Raw genomic sequence first — 18,704 nt, 5'->3', positions numbered from 1 at the left:
CTAAAATAGGATTTAAACTTGAAAATTAATAAACCTTCCTATTTAGGTAAAAATTGATTTTTTTCCCCAAATTATTATTTTATCTGTAGACATTTTGAAAATTCGTATTTGGCGACGCGGTGTCGATCAAGCAAATTCAGCTGCCGGAAGAACATCAATTTGGAGGGGAGAGCCGTTTCCGATCTGCCGTTCAGATTTCCAGCCAACAACCGTTTTCTCCTTCTACTGTTCAACGACGCCGCAATTCTGGAATCAAAACATTTTCCCGGAATTTCCAATGGCTTCGCCTGCCTGTTCCATTGTTTCCGGTAAGGTCAAAAGAGACTCCCATTTTTTGGCTGCATTCGTTGTTTGATTCTCTGCCGCTGTTTGTAATTTATCCTCCTCCAACCTCATCGGGATAGAATTTTGTTCCTCTTTTGTATTTTGCTCTGGAATTTCCACCTTAAGTTTTCAAATTGTTGTTTTTCTTCCAATGATGAAGTCTGACTTTGTTCTAGCCGCTCGGCGGGAAACCCTCTGGACTGGAGAATTTTGGTAAATGTTAGCTGTTGTTAACTCTTTTGACTGGACATGTTGAAGTTGGGTGCAGAATAGTCTCTATCTTCGTAGAAGTGTTGAAATTTTTTTGGCAGTCACTAGTTTTGAACGACTACTTATTTAGTATGTTATGTGCGGTACTAAAATCAGGATTACGAACTTCAAAGTCATCTTTAAGATCCTCCTCCTCCTTGTTGTGGGACTCAGTAAGTGGATCATTCATTGCCTGAGAGTTGTCTTATTATTGTTCCTTATTTTCAGCTCGCCACCGAGTGCTGATTGGTCATTATTGTTAGTACTTATCTACCCACTGTGTTGATCTGAATTCATGTGAAATGTTGAGAGATTGACCTGATTCAACTAGTGCCTTGTGAAATAACTTATTGGTGAAATATCGCTGAAGTAAAGCAGTTTTTTGGGATTTTTAATTATTTGTGTAGCTCAGGAGATGAAATTCCTTATGATTGCCAAGAAAATCAACATTATACTCCTTGATCAAAGTTAAAATCTGGGATCTACCTTAGGAATTAATTCCTACGTGTTTTTCCAGTACCAAATGTTGTAGGATCAGATGGTTGCGCCGTGAGATTAATCAAGGCACGTGCAAGCTGGCTCGAAGACTCATGGGTATAAAAAAAAAAACTAGGACCTACGCAGAAAGAGTCTTGCTCTTGATGTAAGGGAGTTGAAGAATCTAGTTTATATTACGTAGGATGAGAAAACTAGTGTATATATTCATGAATCCTCTTGTGTTATAAAAACATTCAGTTTGGTAGCTAGGGACATGGACGATGAGGAAGATGTTGGTATAAAAGAAATGACGAAAAATATGTGCCCAAATGTTGCATTGTGATAGGCAACTGAAGGTAGATAGATTAATTATTAAATTGATGTGTAGATTAATTATTAAATTGATGTGAAGTTCTAGTTGGTCAGAAGGTGAGCCTTGATGTCCCTCTGGGGACATCCAATAAAATTGGAACGATATAGAGAAGATTAGCATGGTCCCTGCGCAAGGATGACACACGCAAATCGAGAAATGGTCCAGAAGGCGAGTCTTGACATAGTAACCTTATGGGATGAAGGGAAGATTAAAGTGCTACAGGTAAGAGCACATTCTCTCTCTCTCTCTCTCAATAAAGTTTCACTTGAGAGATAAGTTGGATGTATAGATTATAAATATCTATGATATCTTAACTATTGGGGAGAATTTTGAGAAGCAAATACTACAATATGTCGATCGGAGGTGGTGTTGAGTTGGTAATTGAAATGCAACTATGTGGCCTCATTAAAAGTCAGGATTACGAATGTACCTAGAGTTTTCCATAGAAAATTATACTTGTGCAATTGAACTTGAGAGAAAATTGACACAACTACTTATTGACACATAGTAACCTAGAAGTGGGCAGCTATGGATGTCAGAGTGGTGAAGAAGGCAAGGATAGTCTTTGACCATTCTAAAAATTCTTTCAGAAATTGGATCTCTAGCTCAGCAAACTTTTTCCTTTTAGGATGGAAAGCTCTTGAATTTTCCATCCTGGCTTAAAAAAATTTGTGGAGAAATTTTCGGTAGCATATAGCATAGAAGGAACTAGGAAGGCTTGGTTTCAAAATATATTTTAAAGTTGAAAACTTGGAAGTGAGTCTGAAAAATTCGAGAGTTAAAACACAAGAAGGAGGAGCTGGAGAGGCCAGTAGATGATCTTGACCGCAATGAGAAAATGGGTAGATTACAATGAGATGAAGGGTGAGAATAAAATATGGGAACTCACAGTTTTATGATATTATCTTTCTGAATATATCGTTTTGTTAACAGTGAGACAAATTTGACAATCTAGGTCTAGAATGCAATCATTTTGTTACTCGGCATAAGTGGCTAAAAGAAGAAAAGATATTATGAAATATATTTATTATTTTCTTGAAGTTTACTTTCATGCAACATAAAGCAATTAGCATTTTGATTTTGAGATCTCTATTATTTTATTTACCCTTTTTGAATTCTTGATTTACATTTGGAGCAAGGGAATTGTTTCAAATATGACTTGGTTGTTGATAAAAAAGGGTGCTCAAAATTGAGGAAACAATTTCCCTTGTTTGGTGTAGGACTACATGGGACCCAACCATGTGGGGACTTTTTCCATCCCTAGCTCAAGGTTGATTTCTTTAAAACAGTGCTCCTAGTTTGTTGCTTGATGTGCAATGGAAATGAGAAATGAGTGGATCACTCTTCCTTCCTTTGGTCCCTCTTTTAGCACAGAATCATGGCTCATGGGTGAGGTTGCTGAATATTGTTAAGGGCTAGGGAGGTTGCTGAATATTTTAAACTGGCAATTGTCGTGACCTAGAGAGATTTGGGACATGTTGCGCTTTCATTATGCAGCCATTCCTTTAAGAAATTGTATTTGAGAAGTAATCTATAAGGAACTTGTAATCTGTTTATTTGTCTCATTGGTCCTGAATGCGTATCAGCTCAAGATATCATCTCACTACCTTATGTGGAAAATAATGCTTAAACTATTCTGGTGCAATGTGGATTGAGCTCCTTATTTTTTATTTAACATGGCTGGCAGGTAGCAAAGGTGTTTTACCATCAATGCAATGTGAAATTATGAATCAAATGGGTGGAATCTTACTCTAAATTCTTTTTCAACGATTGGGATGGGTGTTGAGGAGTGGATTATGCGTATGCACTCTCTTAGGAAAGTGGGATTTTATAATTCATTTTATGATTTCGATGGAGCGATTCTAGACCCTATCTGATGTAGGGTTATACTTGTAAATTAGTCAATCATTAATGGTCATTGGTCAATGACTCAATATGGCCGTTAGTAACTAGCCGTTGGACTAGTGACTTGCTTGTTAGGAGTTTGCTAGGTTTTGGTTAAACGCATCCTATAGTATAAATAGTGTTTTAGGTGTTTGAAATAAAAGATTATTTCCCTTTGGTCTACACTGCTGTCCTTGGCGAAATCTCTCATTGCAAAGCTTGGTGGTTCTCTTCTAGCCATATTATGCTTCTTGTTGAGGTGCTTTAGAAGAATGAAATCTGAAAGAAGTGTAAGGTTTTTTATGAACTTTTTTCTTGGTGGTGTTAATACTGCAGACAGAATCAAGCTAAGGACTTCGAAGAAAGCAATCTCCCATAGTTGGCATGTTTCTTCAAAATGACCAATAAAGATGTTGAGTCACTTGTTTTTTCATTCTCCTATCTCCTTTTTATGGTGGGTGATCTTCCATTTTTTCTGACTTAAAGGAAGGCTAAAATCCTTTAGTGCAACACCACACTAGCCAACTTAAGTGCATTTAGTTGGAATGATATCGTAGAATTGTTTAGGATGATGAATTCTTTGACTTGGGACTCTATTAGCTTCTTTCTTTTAGTTGGTCTAACCTTCCTAAATTGGAGAAGATTTGTGTTCTTCTTCTTCTTCTTATTTTGTAGGCATCGGGTATTTCACTCTTTCAATGAAATTTGTTTCTTATAAAGAAATAAAAGGAAAAAAATATTTGACTCTTACAGCCAATGTGAAGATTAGTGTTTGTTTGATTGATGGTTTGATTTGATATTTAATTCTATTATAAAACTTTAGTTGATATGATATTTTAACACTCGTTTGTTGTGGTTTTAACAGAGATCTGGTAGCTTTTCTCATCATTCTTAACTAATCACTTGCAAAGTTCAAGATGTGCCATGATAACTTCCACGTTCATTCCTTAGAAGTGGCAACTACAGCTGAAGATAGTCTCCTAATATATTGCAAACCAGTTGAACTATACAACATTCTTCATCTTCGTTCCCTTAACAATGTAATATGATGCATCTTCTATGATCAAATTACTTCTTACTCTATATTCTATTGATTTCTAGCGGATCAGCTTCCTTATGCTTCTTTGTGTACAAAATTTCCATTAAGTTATTCGCATTGAATTGAAGCTTTTCGAAGTAAAATATTCACATGCTTTAAATTATGAAGCCCTTTAGTTGCCATTATGTACTTGAAAGTTCATTCTTTTAAAAACAAACATTTATGTACTCAGCAACGTTGACTGTGTTCTGATGAAATTAATTCCTCTGTTGCAGCCTTCTTTTCTTCGACGTTGTTTGCTTTACAAGTTACAAGCTAGGCGAAAAGAGAGGTTAGATGTTCATTTTCATATTGAATGAAGGGGATAACCTCTGGCAGATGGCTATTGGCTACTTTTTTAGTTGCTTAGTTCATGAATTGACACTTTGTAGCTATTATTCATTAGTTAGAGGAGATCTCTGATCTGAATTTGATCACAAGATATTTATTTTAATTCAAATGCACTTAATACATTACTAATGTATAGCATATTAGATATGGATTTTGCCGACCAAAAGTTGTAGGGTCAAGTGCTTGCTCGTGAGATTAGTCGGGTGCGTGCAAGCTGACTCAGCCACTCACGGTTATCAAAAGGCAAAAATAAATATTAAATATGGACTTTATTAGAATTTATATTTGATGGCGTTATGTGGCACTTATTTGGCAGAATAATTTCTTAAAACAATTTTCCAAATAAAAATAGTATTTTGCTGTTTTGCCGTTTTTGTTATTGTTAAATTTATTGTTCATGTAGAGATAAAATAGATGGAAACAAAAGAACAGAAACATCTTTCTGAATGGTCTTTTAAAATTAAAACAATAGAAAATAATTCTAAATAGCTAACGTATAAAATATTTTCTTAAAAATAATTTTTAAAGACGATACTTGAACAGTCTCTTATGTTTCATAGAATGGTAAGAACAACACGTTCGTTCATGGAGACATCAAAGTGTCTTTATGGTAACACCATTGGCTCATGTATCGTACTAAGCTTACATATGAGAATTGCAGATCTATTTGTCAACTAAGTTAAAAGAGAGTGAAATTGTTCTCTTATGCCCTCATCCTTTCTGGTATTCTATAGTGAATTTGGTTTCCTTGACATCCCATGGGTGCGTGACAGATAATATTGGCCTTATGTACAGGGTGAGCACTGGAGTTGTAATTTTCAACTATAGGGACTACAACAACATTGTGCGAAAAACGGAAGGTATCTCCCCGCCATTCTTTGTGTGAAACATCGAATGGTTTCGTCTTTGAAATGCCTTTGATAGTGCCATTTTCTTGCAATTGCTATGAACCCTACAGACATGTCTTTGATAGTGCCATTCATGTATTTTGAACGATAAAATTTTGATCATTTTTGGTAATGGATTCTATGTATGGTCTTTATGTGCTGAAAAGTTAACCATAAATCTGTTAATCATATGTTCCGTGCAAGCATATAATCAATAATTGCTATAAATGGTGCTTTTGATGGTTGGGGCAGGTGTGGGTATCCTTGGGTATAGGGGACCAAAGCTCCGACTCCCAGTTATCAAAAAAAAAAAAAAGAAAAAAGTGCTTTCGATGGGTGTATTTTTAATTTTTTTTTCAAATTATTCCATAAAATTTAATATTTTAAAACCATTTTCTATTATTTCTAATTTTGAAATTTGTTTGGAAGATATTTTTGTTCTTTATTTATTTCATCCCCATACTAATTTACAAATATAATACATTAAAGCAGATTATGCTCTTTTTTTAATTTTAATTTTAATAACTGTATATGAATTGTAATTTAACAGAATATGAAAAAAATACACTGAGACAATAAAATACTGTTTTTTTGGTTCTCTTTCCTGAAAACCTTTTTTTTTTGACAAGACCTGAAAACCATTTTTAAAAATTATTCTGCCATCAATTATGTATCCAAAAAATGTTTTTCATTTTTGAAATAAAAAACTATTTTGAAACATGATTTTCAAATATATCCTTTATTCCTTGTTTTATGACCAAGTCATGAGAGAGCAGTATACAAAGAAAACCCAGTTGCTAGCCAGGGACATTTTTTTCCCAATTTTAAAGGTGATGCTTAATTTATCCACATGTATGTATGAAGTACACTGCATTAGTGGAGTAAATCGCATTCAGGTTCATTATTACTCTTTGAAGTTAGGGATACATGTGCCTTTTACTCTCTAACATTTTTTTGATAAGAAACAAGGTTTTATAAAGACCAAGGATTTTATTACAAAATTGATATTTATATCAATTTCCCCCCTTTTGCCTATGCGTGTAGTATTAATTTATTAGATGTCTTCAATTGAGCTGTAAAAATAAGTAGTAGTCAGTAATAGATCCTTTCATCAACATTGATGGGACCGTTGGAACTAAAAGAGTTCTTATCATTAGAGCTAATGATATCTGTAGATGTTAAGTTCCATTGTTTCTGGTTGAGTTAGATGAGAAGTAATCTTTTTTTATCTGTAAATACATGTAGTTTTCTTTTCTTCAAGAAGTATTCTTTCATCTTTCCAATCACACACTCCCATTTTTCAAAACCCCTCTTCACCAAGGGGCGTGAGGGTGCACTGGGATTTGATATATCATGTATTTCCCATTATGATATTTTCATCATCATTGCAAGATGTCTGTGATATTTTTGGACCTCAATCCACTAAATATCTACTAATACGTCTGTTTAACACAATTTGTTTTTTGCACGTGAACGTATAGTTTGATCCCAATTTCATTCTCTAATCATGTAGTGACTGAAGACTTCTCATGTCCATTTTGTTTGATGCTATGCGCAAGCTTTAAGGTAGGCACTCAGACTATAATTTTCCTTAAATGTGAGTTGAAATTTTGTATCGTGACCTTTTTCTTGTTTTGAGTTCTTGGTTTGAAATTCATATGCAAGTTTCTAAGGAAATCAATTTCATAGCAAATATGCCTTTTATCTAACTTTTTCCTTCTACGTATATTTTATTATGAATGTCCTCTTTCAATCACGCTGCTAAGAGAACTTAATATCTACAGATATATAGGCATTCAGACTGTATGATCTTCCTTCAAGGAAACAAACTCCAAAAGGAGTGAATGGAAAATAACTATCCAATAACTTAGTCGTTATGATAAGTGTGAAGTGACCTAACTGAATGAGATAACCACCTGAAAACTAACAGAAGTCTGTAGCTGTTGCTACAAAAAATTGTGTAGTGCAGATATATTCTACATTTGTACTGCTCATGATGACATTTTCATCAAGTTGGTTCCGATTGATTGAATCATATTGTTATTAATTTACTCCAGTATTTCTTTTGCTATACTTGTTTTTGTTGATAATATGTGTTTTTAGATAGCATTAATTCTAGCTTGCTCATATCTTTGAGATAATTCATATGATTTGAAGATTTAGTTGCTTCTTTGGTGGTATCCTTGATTGAACCCTTGTGCTTATCTTTTAGGGTTTGCGCTACCACTTATGCTCTTCCCACGATTTGTTCAACTTTGAATACTGGGTTGGTAATCTCCAATGTCTAGATGTTTGCTGCTTATCGAGCCATTTTGTGGTTTGTGAAGTAACATTTAACGTGTAGGTGTCTGAAGAATATCAGGCAGTGAATGTCTCTGTGAAAATTGATGTCTTTAGATCCGAGGTAAGAGTTCAAAATTCTTTTTTTTTTGGATGGTTCTACTTCATAATTTTGATTTTCTTATTGTTATCATGCCAAACAAAAGGAAGTTACGGAACATTTGGTGAATTAATGCTTGGTTAGACTCAAAAGGGGTGAAAATATCGACAAATTTCGCGATATATCACCCAAATTTACCTATCAACAACGATATGAGAGAGAAGAATCATTCTTTCCCCATATTGTGGATATTATGATTCAATATCAACGAAATTTTGTTGATCTATCCCTGATATCTCATGGGTATATTAGAGTTATCAACCCCAAACCATTAAAATATTTTAACTGCAGTGTTTCTTTTACTTTGGCAGTACAAGCCCAAGTTCTCAACCACGAGAACTTTAGATGTGGGACACAAACAACTCCTCTCCAATCTCTCTATCGATGTCCAATAAATTTCTCTGATGCAGGACAATTCTTCTCTCCTCTCCTCTCTCCTCTCCCACCATGCCACTTATCTTTCTCCCACCTTTTTCTTTTCTTTTAATTTCTTTTTAATTTTTATATTATTTTCACATTTTTTACCATAATTTCTCTCCTTATTTTTCTTCCTATCTCTGTCCCTCTTTATCTCAATTAGTTTGTTTTATTTTATTATTGTCTTTTAATTTTGTTATAGTAATGGTATAATTTATTAACCTTCAGTATTATCTATTTTCATATTAATCCATATGTTTGACTTTAAATGATCGATTATGTGCTTAAAATGATAGTTTATAGTTTAAATAAGTTATTACTAAAGTTCCGTTAAGAAATTTATAATTTTTTTTTTAATTTTTGTGATATCCATTTTGAATACAATATGTGAGGGTGGGGATTCGAACTCATAATCTCTTAGTCGGAGATAGGTGCCTTACCAGTTGAGCTATGCTCAGGTTGGCTTTCTAGAATATCCATTGATCTTCCTTACTTTTCTTTCCTTGTACACTAGTAAATGAAAGTGTGTGAGTGCTTCCTGAGGAAAAATAGGAAAGAGGAAGAAAACTCTCTTCCCTGTGTTTTGATGAAGTCTCTTTTTGGCTGCTCGTTCCATTCTCGTTTCTTATTTCTTATTTCTCGTTTCTAGTTTTTGAGAAACGCAAATGTTTGGTAACTATTGGTGTTACTCGTTTCTCATTTTTAAAAAACATTTTCAAAATTGTGTAAAATTTTGGAAACAAAAAAATAAAATTTCTTGTTTTTGGTTCTCATTTTTTATTTTTTCTAAAGCAATAAAAAATTATTTTATCATTCTTGGCTTATAAAATGTATAATAGATATAAAAAATAAATATAAGATAGAAAATTTTGAATATTTAAATAAAAATTTAATTTTCTTTTTTTAATTTAAAATTTTGAGAACAAGAAATAAGAAATAAGAAATAGTTGTCAAACATGTTTCTATTTATTTTTTCAATAATAAAAAAATAAGAAACTAGAAATAATTATCAAACGTAATTCTATTTCTATTTTTTTAAAAATAGGATGCAAAAAACAAGAAACAGAAATGAGAAATAAGAAACTGGAATAATGGGCTCTTAGTAGCCACTCTAAGTAATAAATGACCACTTGATTATTGGTTCTCTGTCTTCCATTGCTGCTTATTCCATAGTTCCGAACATGGTTGGCATGGTCTAACGAAGTACAAGCTTATTATCGCTGGAATGTCTCACCTTTAAATTTGGCATTGGAAAGTTGCTATCAGAACCAAGGTTTTCAAAGACTCAATCAAGTTAATACCAAACAAGTTGGTACCAGAGGAAAGGTGCATGAAGAAAACATTCCTTCTTGAATTGATAAAAGCTCTATAGATCAAGTGTCAGTGAGGCTAGTGGATCAGTTGAGCGGTTATTAGTTATTGTCTTCAACTCAACTAACCAATTAGAATAACAAACTAATCTGACTCAGTAGTTATCTGATGATAACATTTGGTAGGTAGTGGTACAGTTTACAGGCCTACACTCATTTCAGCATCAAAAGAATTACGGAATGAAAAAGAGCGGAAAAATAAGTAACAGTGAGATTGAGAAAAAAGTAGGAAGGAAGCATAAATATATGAAAAATCCTTTTTCGGCCAATTCCCACATGTACATCGAGTCTGTGACTTGCACAGATTTTGTTTCATTTGTACTATCTCATAAGGATACTTTTTTTTTTTCTTTTTTTTTTTTGATAACTGGGAGTCGGAGTTTTGTTTCCCTATACTTAGGGGCACCCACACTCGCCTCAAGGCTTGAACCCGAAAGACATCAAGGGTTTTTGGTATTTAACTCACTAGAAGATTCAAACTTGAGACTTCTAAGCCAGTATGACCAAGGGACCCCAAACCCTTACCAATCGGGCTATCCCTTGGGGCAGAAGGATACTTCATATTTCTAATAACGTTTGTTGATTAGTGTTAAGGGGCAATCCAATTGGCAAGGGTTTGGGGTCTCTTGATCATACTGGCTTGGAGGTCTCAAATACGAACTTACTGGTGAGCTTAATACCAAAAACCCTCGATGCTTCCTGGGTTCGGGCCTTGGGGCAGGTGCGGGTGCCCCTGGACATAGGGGAGCAAAGCTTCGCCTCCCAGTTACAAAAAAAAATGTTATCACTTTGCACGGAATTCTGCTCCAGTGTTTGTACTGTTGCGGAGGGTGAGGGATAGAAAATTTTCCAACCTCTACAATTTTGGTCTGGTATATAGGAGGCCTCTTCTCTGTTGAAGGCTGCTAATATGCTTTTCTTGGCAGGCTGTAGCAGATGGAGTAGACCCGCAAATACAGACTTTTTTCTTCGGGTATGCTTTCTGAACCTCTTCGTTTAGATTTATCTGGTTGGCACTTTGTCTTGTTCTATCAAAATATTTGACAATTTAATATCCAGTTCAAGGCCACGAAAGCGCAAGTTAAAGAACTCTATTCAGAATGGGAATTATGTGCAATTCTTGGAGATGGACTCACCTAGACCTGCCGCTGAAGGTGCCAATGGGTCTATTGGGAATAACGCGGGTAATTTCTTTTTCTTTAACCTGCCATAAGTATTTTATTTTTTCTTTTGCAGTTCTCTCAGTTATTTCATTTAACATAGAGGACTAGGGAGTGATAAATTTCTGTTTCTCATGTCTTACTAACGGAAGTGGAGAACAGCAAACTAAGATTATGCAAATGTGCCATTCTGACATTCTTCCTATAATTTGACTGATAATTTGTGCTTTTTCGAGTTAGTGGTGCTTAATTTCTAGAAATTTTTGACTGGAGAAATAGAAGCTTCACTAAGCGTGTTTTTTTTTTGGAACAAGATACAAACTTCTCATTAAGATAATGAAAAGGAACAAAAATATTTAAAGATACAAACTCGAGTGAAGATACAAGTAAAAAACAAGAAAAACAAGAACAAGAACAACGCAAGTAAGAAAAACTTAGTATGGTGCGACAAAAACACCCCAATTCGTACAAATCAAACTAGGAGAATAATGTTTAAATATGGGAGATAGAAAACTCCATTGCGAAGCCTTATATTTAACAAGATCGAAGCGTGGTGAAGGAGGTTGCCTCTTATCTTAAAAAATCCTCAGATGTCTTTTGTATCACAGCTGATACACTAAAGCCTTTAGGCTTTACTCCATTAAGCCAAAGAAAAGAAGCTTTGGGATCCAAAGTGGGCCCCATAAGGGGCTGACTTGAAATATCTGCCATCTCATTGCCCAAAACCCATGCCAAAATGAATTCTTCTAGCAGAAAATTCCAGCACTGTCTTGTGTAAGGACAAAAGAAGAAAAAAGAAGAAAATATGAACCGTGCTTTCTTCATTAGCCAAACAAAAATTGCAAACTGATGGTAAGAGACTGATATTTGGGAGCTTCTTCTGTAGAACGTCAATTGTGTTAACCTTCCCATAAATAAGAATCCATGTAAAGAAACTCACTTTTATTGGACTTTTGGATTTCCATATAGCCTTAAAAAAGACTTTTGACATTGAATTTGCTTGCAAATTGATTCAACAGTGAAGATCCCCAAGCTGTCCAAAGACCATCTTCTGCTATCCGCTATTCCGGTATATCGCTAGGAGAATAAGAATGTAGCAAGGACAATAATGAAATATATTCTTCCATCTCATCATCTTTTAATAATCTTCGCGTATGAATTTTCCAAGACAAGGTTTGCGAATCCCAAAAGACAGCCACTGTCCTGAAGGAAGAAGTGGAAGCCTAAAAATCTTTGGGGATTTATCCCTAAGAGGCTGATCTTCAATCCATTTATGAACCCAAAACAGAATTCACACACTAGAACCAAGTTTAAAGGCCGAAAACTGGTTCCATTGCGACCAATGTCGTGAGATGTTGATCCAAGGTCTTCTAAGACAGCCATTCTTTGAAGTACCCGAGGACCAACTCAAATCAGACTCACCATATACACTAACAATCACTTTGCGCCACCGGGCATCTGTTTCGCATCCAAACCCCAACCCCATTTGGCCAAAAGAGCAGAATTCTTCTTAGAAAGGCCACCAACTGCCAAGCCGCCCTCATCCATCAGCTTAGAAGTAAGCTTCCAATTCACCAAATGGTTTAAGGCTCCTGAAGACCCACTATTCCAAAGAAAAGATCTCATCTTCCTTTCAATTTGTTTACAAACTCCCTCCTTTGATGACTTCTTTCACGCTGATCCGCCCTTCATCCCACATTAAAAGAATACCTCCCGATTTTCCAATTGAATCAACAGTCGTCCATCCTATGACTTTAGAACTCCACAAAGATTTGATAAAAAAAGGAAGGATCGAATTGCTGCAACTTTGTTTCCTATAGACAAACTATATCTGGACATTGGTTCTGGATGAGCTTCTTTTTTTTTTTTTTGGGATAAGAAACATTTCACTAAAGAACCAAACAAAAGGAGAGAACAGCCTACGGACAGGGGCAAAGGCAGCCCCTTCCACGAAAAAAGGAAACAAATCACACAAAAGCACTCCAATCTTGTAAAATCATGGAGAGACTATAATTACAAAAGAATTTCGTATTTCTAGTGCACCACCAAGAAGCTAAAAACTGCACACTATTACAAAGAGAATCCCAAGACTTAGCTTTATCTTCGAAGGAGCGAGAGTTCCTTTCCAACCTCTAATCTTTGCGCTTAGGGCAATGACACAGCTAGTGAGGTTCTGGATGAGCTTCTTAATCTTCAATCTTTTATCGTCCTTACCCAAACCTCTAATGTTCCATGTGATCACCTTCATTGAGAATCGTAATAGGGACCAAATTAATACCTGCTTCTTTAAAGAATGAAGGGATTGATGCTGGCTCTTCAACTTCTTGTGCCTCACAAAATAGCTTTTGCAAGTCTATCTCCGTCGACTGTTCGCATAAGACTTCATCTGGAATTTCGAAAGAGTTTGCAACCGGTGGAGAATCCGGACTGCTTATACTATAGTCTGAATCAAATTCTTCTCCACGAGAAACCTTGGGAGAAGAAGGCGAAGAGGCTGGAATCTTAGAAGTGTTGATAACCCCATGTGATAAGGAGGGAGGTAAATAGTCATTATAATCGACTGAAGGACCCAAAACGTTTTTTGGAAGAGTACTTTCTCTTTCTTCATTTAATGGCTTAGTTGAGACTGACTTTATTCCTTCATTTATGGCTAAATCCTCAACCGGTACAATATCTAGGGAATAATTTCCTCTTTCCTTATTGAATGCCACCAATAAATTTGTTTTCAACCCCTCCAACGGGACTAATTTCTCCTTACCTGTTTCTAAAATTCTTAACGAGTTTTCCCCTTGATTAGTATTTTTTTAGTTAACAAAGGGGTTCCAAGGATGTTCCATTATATCACTTCCTGTAGATTTTCGTGGTTCACAACCTATAGAATACATTAAAAGTCCAAGGTCAGTTTTAAATAGGACATTATCCTACAAATAGAAGTACATTAAAACTTAAATTCAAAAAGGGGGTTGAGGATTTTACTTTTCAATGTACACCTAATTCAAAAGCATATGAATTAGTTGTGTGAGATATTTTAAATTCATTGATAGATAGTATATATCACTCACCTGGAAAACTTGTATCATATCAAGTTGTAGTTTATTCATTATCTTATTTACTTTATATGGATTACCTCTTCTTTCACTTTTCACTCGTGGAATTTGAACTATATGATCACAAAAAATTTGCTTGGCAATTCAACTGAAATTAAGTCTGTATTTAGATGGGGTATCCTGTGAAAAAGAGGGCAGCCATTCATTCCCGATTGAGACTTATTTGCAGAATGCACAGCAAGAAGGAGAAAATATTGGTCCTGAATGTCCTACCTCTATAGAGTGCATTGAACGTGTTGCATCCAGCTCAAGTATTCCGGGTGTCTCAATGGCTATCAATCATTCTTCTACGGGTCCTGAATGTTACAGATTACTGTCTGGAAGTGATCCTTTACAACCAGCCAAATCAAGGAAATTGACGGTAGAACGAGACCCTAGAAAGTATGTTCACCATTCTTTTTCTGGCTTTTTCTTCAGATATCAAAGCTTTATTTTCATGTAGTCTTGGGTTGTTAACCTGTTTAGTTTAAATTTTTATTTGTTTTACTGGTTCCTTCTGTACTAAAACTAGTTGGAGGGTCGCTAAAATAGAGCTTTAACCATGTAGCTGGTTGCATGGTGACTTTTTTACTTTTTTCTTTCTTTTTAACAAGACAAAATTTTTATTGATGAATGAAAAAGACAAAAATGTTGGAGGATACAAACTCCAAAAACGAAAAATTAAAAAGTCAAAAGAATATAAGAAAATATAATAAAAGCATCCCAAGATGAATGAGTGATTCCAAGAGAATAATTCGCAAATAAATTAAAAAGTGAGCATCATTGAGATGCCTTGACTTAGCGATCGAAAGAATTCATACATGGTGACTTCACTTTGGGTTATGCATATTTAAACATTTTTGTGCTGGGCTTGTGAACATTTTTTGATATTACTGAAGAAAAATACTTCTAATGATGATGCATGGGCTTAGGGTTCGTTTGCCTTCTTTCACTCCTTTCGGAGTTTGTATTTTTGAGCGATCTTTCTTTTCATTTATCAATGAAACGTTTGTTCTTGTTAAAAAGAATGATGATGCATGGGTTTATATATGAAATCTTTGATATTACTGAAGAGAAATACTTTAACTATTTCACTTTAGTTGTATTATTATAATTTTAATTTAGTTTAGATAATTATATTTTAGCAGATATTTTCATTCATTTTGTGGCTAGCAGTATCATGAATTCATTTCTAGCCATGTTTAGATTAGTATATGGTGTGTTGAATTGTGACTACCAATAAATCTTCTTCGGGTCCTAAATGTTATAGACTGAGTTTTCGGATTGATGAATTCTTTCTTGGAAAAGGGTGGTTGAGGCAGTATTTTTGCAAACTATCTGTTCTGAAAATAGAGTGGTTTTAAGTTATATTGGCATACCTTTTGGACTGCTAGTTTGCTCAGTCGTTATGAGGGCAGCTTTGGGTACCTTTTGGAGTCTCCAGGGCAAGAAGTAGAGATTGCAGGGTGTGGTAGAGGAGGTTTTGATGTATCCCCTTTTTCGAGATAAGAACAAAATTCTTTGGTAGACATGTCTTTGCGCTATTTTGTAGGGTATATAGATTGAGAGAAACAACAGAGTTTTTTTTAGGGTTGGAGATATCTTGATAGGCTACTTGGGAGTTTATAAGGTCTAATACTTCTTTGTTAGACTCGGTTACAAAGGAGTCTTGTAATTATCAGTTAAATGTTCTTCTTGTGGATTAGAGTCCTTTTTGTTGTAGGCTTGGCTTCCTTTTGTTGAGCTTTTTTTTTATATGTCATAGTATATTATTTCATTTGTCTGAAAGAAAAGTCGGTTTCTTATCAAGTATATACATATAAACCTACACACATGTATATTGGCATACCCATATCATGTTCATGTTCGTGTTTACTAGCTTTACAGTGAGAATGAAATCCAAACTTCAAGTTCTTATTTGAATTCTAGAGTCGTGCATAGGTTTATAAATTCTGAGTATGCCATTAAATAAGGACGTCCAATTCATTTTGTTTTTTCAGCCGCATGCTATTGCAGAAACGGCAGTTTTATCACTCTCACAGGGTTCAGGTATGATCTTTATTTTTCATGTTACTTTTTTGTCAATTTACTTTTTAGTGTAGCATCAGACGATATGAAGAATGATTTTTTCCTGTTGGAAGGGGTGGGTGGGGGGTGGTGGAATCCAGAGCTGGGGTGGGTTTCATTAATGATCAGTTCGATTTGGTTCAGTTTAGTTCTTGTAGAGAGAACCGTAAGAAATGAATTTGAACCAAGTCTCAATTAGGGAAATAATCCAAGCAACTTGTTTGTAAGAGGAGGAAAATTCCCATTCAGAACCAGCTTTGGATCTTTTACATTTAGTAGTCAGAATATATAAGAATATATGTAAGTGTTAAATCACCAATCAACCTAAAAACCTAAGCTGATAGGTTACAATAAATTTAATTTTTTATAAATATCTCGACATCCCCTCACTAGTGGGCTTCGAAATTTGTACAAAACGCAACAAGTGGTAATCAATATTACATAGGGATGAAATGACATTAGAGGGATCTGAACACAGGACCTTCTGCTCTGGTATTTTGTTAAATCACCACTCAACTCAAAAGCTTAAATTGATGAGTTATGGTAAATTTAATATTTTATAGATACCTTTACAGTAAGATGTTTAATATATTAGATATAATATCAACATTTCATTACTGATTCCTGTCACTATTATTCAGAAAAAAAAATACTTGGATTAATTCGTTCTTAAATAGTGTTGGACAAGTATTTTGGGGCTTATTACATGATCTTTCCAGGTTCTGTTCTGGTAATTGAAAATTTGAAGTGTAGCTACAGTCTTCTAGCTAACACATACACCTATTTTGCTCCCATTCTTCTCCCTGTATGCTACCATGTATTTGTCAGTCCCTTGTGTCTGGATGAAATCTATTTCTTGCTCATCACTGTTTCAATTTTGTTTTTTAATAATTTTATTTTATAATGAAGCCTATGGCACTAGATAAAGTACTATCTGACAAAGATAGTGAGGATGAAGTCGACGATGACATTGCGGATTTTGAAGACCGAAGGGTATGGATTTCTTTGAACTAGTGACTATTGTTTGACTTGTTTGTGCCCGGAATCTGCAGTAAGGAATATTTGATCTGGATGTGATTACAATCATATTAAATCTTTTTTTTTTTGGCCTTTGTGGAAACTTACAATACCAACTTGAGGTGTTAATTTACAGATGCTTGATGATTTTGTGGATGTCACCAAAGATGAAAAGCGGCTTATGCATCTATGGAACTCCTTTGTAAGAAAGCAAAGGTTGTTTTTTCATTACCTTATTTTCTCTATACTGTTTAATACTCGTTCGACATGGTACCGAACTGAGCTGAGTTGCAGCATTTAAAATACTTTACCTAGCGGTCTCGTGATTCCTATACAAAAGTAAGTATATTATCTGTGCTATTTACCAGGGTGCTGGCTGATGGTCATGTTCCTTGGGCGTGTGAAGCATTCTCGAAACTTCACGGGCAAGAGCTCGTCTTGTCTCCGGCTCTCTTTTGGTATTTCTCTTACAAAAATTTGGCATATTTCTGTGGCTAGTTTTGATGTAGGTTTGCATTGTGATGTTTGTTAGGCTCGAATACATATTTCAATATTATTCTAGTTATTTGGGTTCTACATAATCTCGTTGGTCCATTCTTCTTGTGTTCGAAGAGTGGGTGAACGGCTCCATTTCGAGTCAGGCTTCAAATTTGACATTCTTGCGTGCTGAATCACTTGGACTCAATATACATGAATGCACATCTCTGTGTTGGCTTTCTTCCTGTTGATCTCACTTTGTTCAATTTTTGGCAGGTGTTGGAGGTTATTCATGATCAAGCTCTGGAATCACGGCCTTCTCGATGCTTCTACCATGAACAACTGTAATTTAACTCTTGAAGGGTTCAAAGATGAGAGTTCGGATGCGACGAAAAATTGCAGAAAGAGATGACGATTAGCGGTTTCTTCGACTAGTATTCTTATTGTTCATTAACTAATCATTTATAGGTTGGAGTTATTTCCTTTACATTCATTATTCATGTGAGTTTACTTTCTTTCCTAACTTCTATTGAATGAAGAAATATTATATATATATATATTGAACGAAGAAAGATCCACCCCATAGTAGAGTTTTGAGTGCAACCGTGGCTAATCGAAAAATTCATCTTTGAGATGGTAATAAATGTCTTATTTATCGAACTATTTTTAAATTAGCATGAGTTCATATTGAAAGTACAGTGATTAAAATGAGTAAAATTTGAACGTAAATGGATCAAAATAGATATTCTGAAAGTGCAGGGATGACCTAAGTGAACGTACATGAACTAAAATAAATATTTGAACTATATTTATTTAACTTACCTATATTGTTTTGTGGATTATTTATAAATAAGAATTTTCATTATATATCTATTATTATTGAGTCAATTGTCAAAATCTATCTAATTTGAGTGCAACTTTAAGTGGATAAGGCACTTTAATACCATCTCGAGGATTAATGGTTCGATTTTTCAACCTCTAAATTGTTCAACTCACAAAAAAAAAGTTGTCAAAATCTAATTATAAGTTTAAGGTTTCGATTTATAC

General features: G+C 34.7%; 1 protein-coding gene and 1 non-coding gene across 2 annotated transcripts; both read left to right on the top strand.

Annotated features, from left to right (window-relative positions):
- The first annotated feature begins 84 nt into the window (after nucleotides 1-84).
- LOC111024951 (polycomb group protein VERNALIZATION 2) lies at nucleotides 85-18,301 on the top strand. Its single transcript, XM_022302776.2, has 15 exons — nucleotides 85-308; nucleotides 4,173-4,347; nucleotides 4,622-4,677; nucleotides 5,532-5,596; nucleotides 7,137-7,189; nucleotides 7,836-7,889; nucleotides 7,968-8,027; nucleotides 10,777-10,823; nucleotides 10,910-11,034; nucleotides 14,228-14,498; nucleotides 16,097-16,145; nucleotides 17,073-17,156; nucleotides 17,317-17,396; nucleotides 17,549-17,638; nucleotides 17,934-18,301. The coding sequence occupies exons 2-15, from the start codon at nucleotides 4,225-4,227 to the stop codon at nucleotides 18,067-18,069; spliced, it is 1,293 nt and encodes a 430-aa protein (XP_022158468.2). The 5' UTR covers nucleotides 85-308; nucleotides 4,173-4,224; the 3' UTR covers nucleotides 18,070-18,301.
- On the top strand, nucleotides 1,492-1,594 carry LOC148208767 (U6 spliceosomal RNA). The gene has a single exon (XR_015788621.1). It is a non-coding gene; the product is annotated as a U6 spliceosomal RNA (small nuclear RNA).
- Nucleotides 18,302-18,704: the final 403 nt, after the last annotated feature.

The sequence above is a fragment of the Momordica charantia genome (genome assembly GCF_013281855.1).
Source record: "Momordica charantia cultivar OHB3-1 chromosome 10 unlocalized genomic scaffold, Mcharantia_2.0 BLBB01000010.1, whole genome shotgun sequence".
Classification (NCBI taxonomy): domain Eukaryota; kingdom Viridiplantae; phylum Streptophyta; class Magnoliopsida; order Cucurbitales; family Cucurbitaceae; genus Momordica; species Momordica charantia.
The sequence above is the reverse complement of the archived record's forward strand: the minus strand, read 5'-3'. Positions and strand labels throughout refer to the sequence as shown.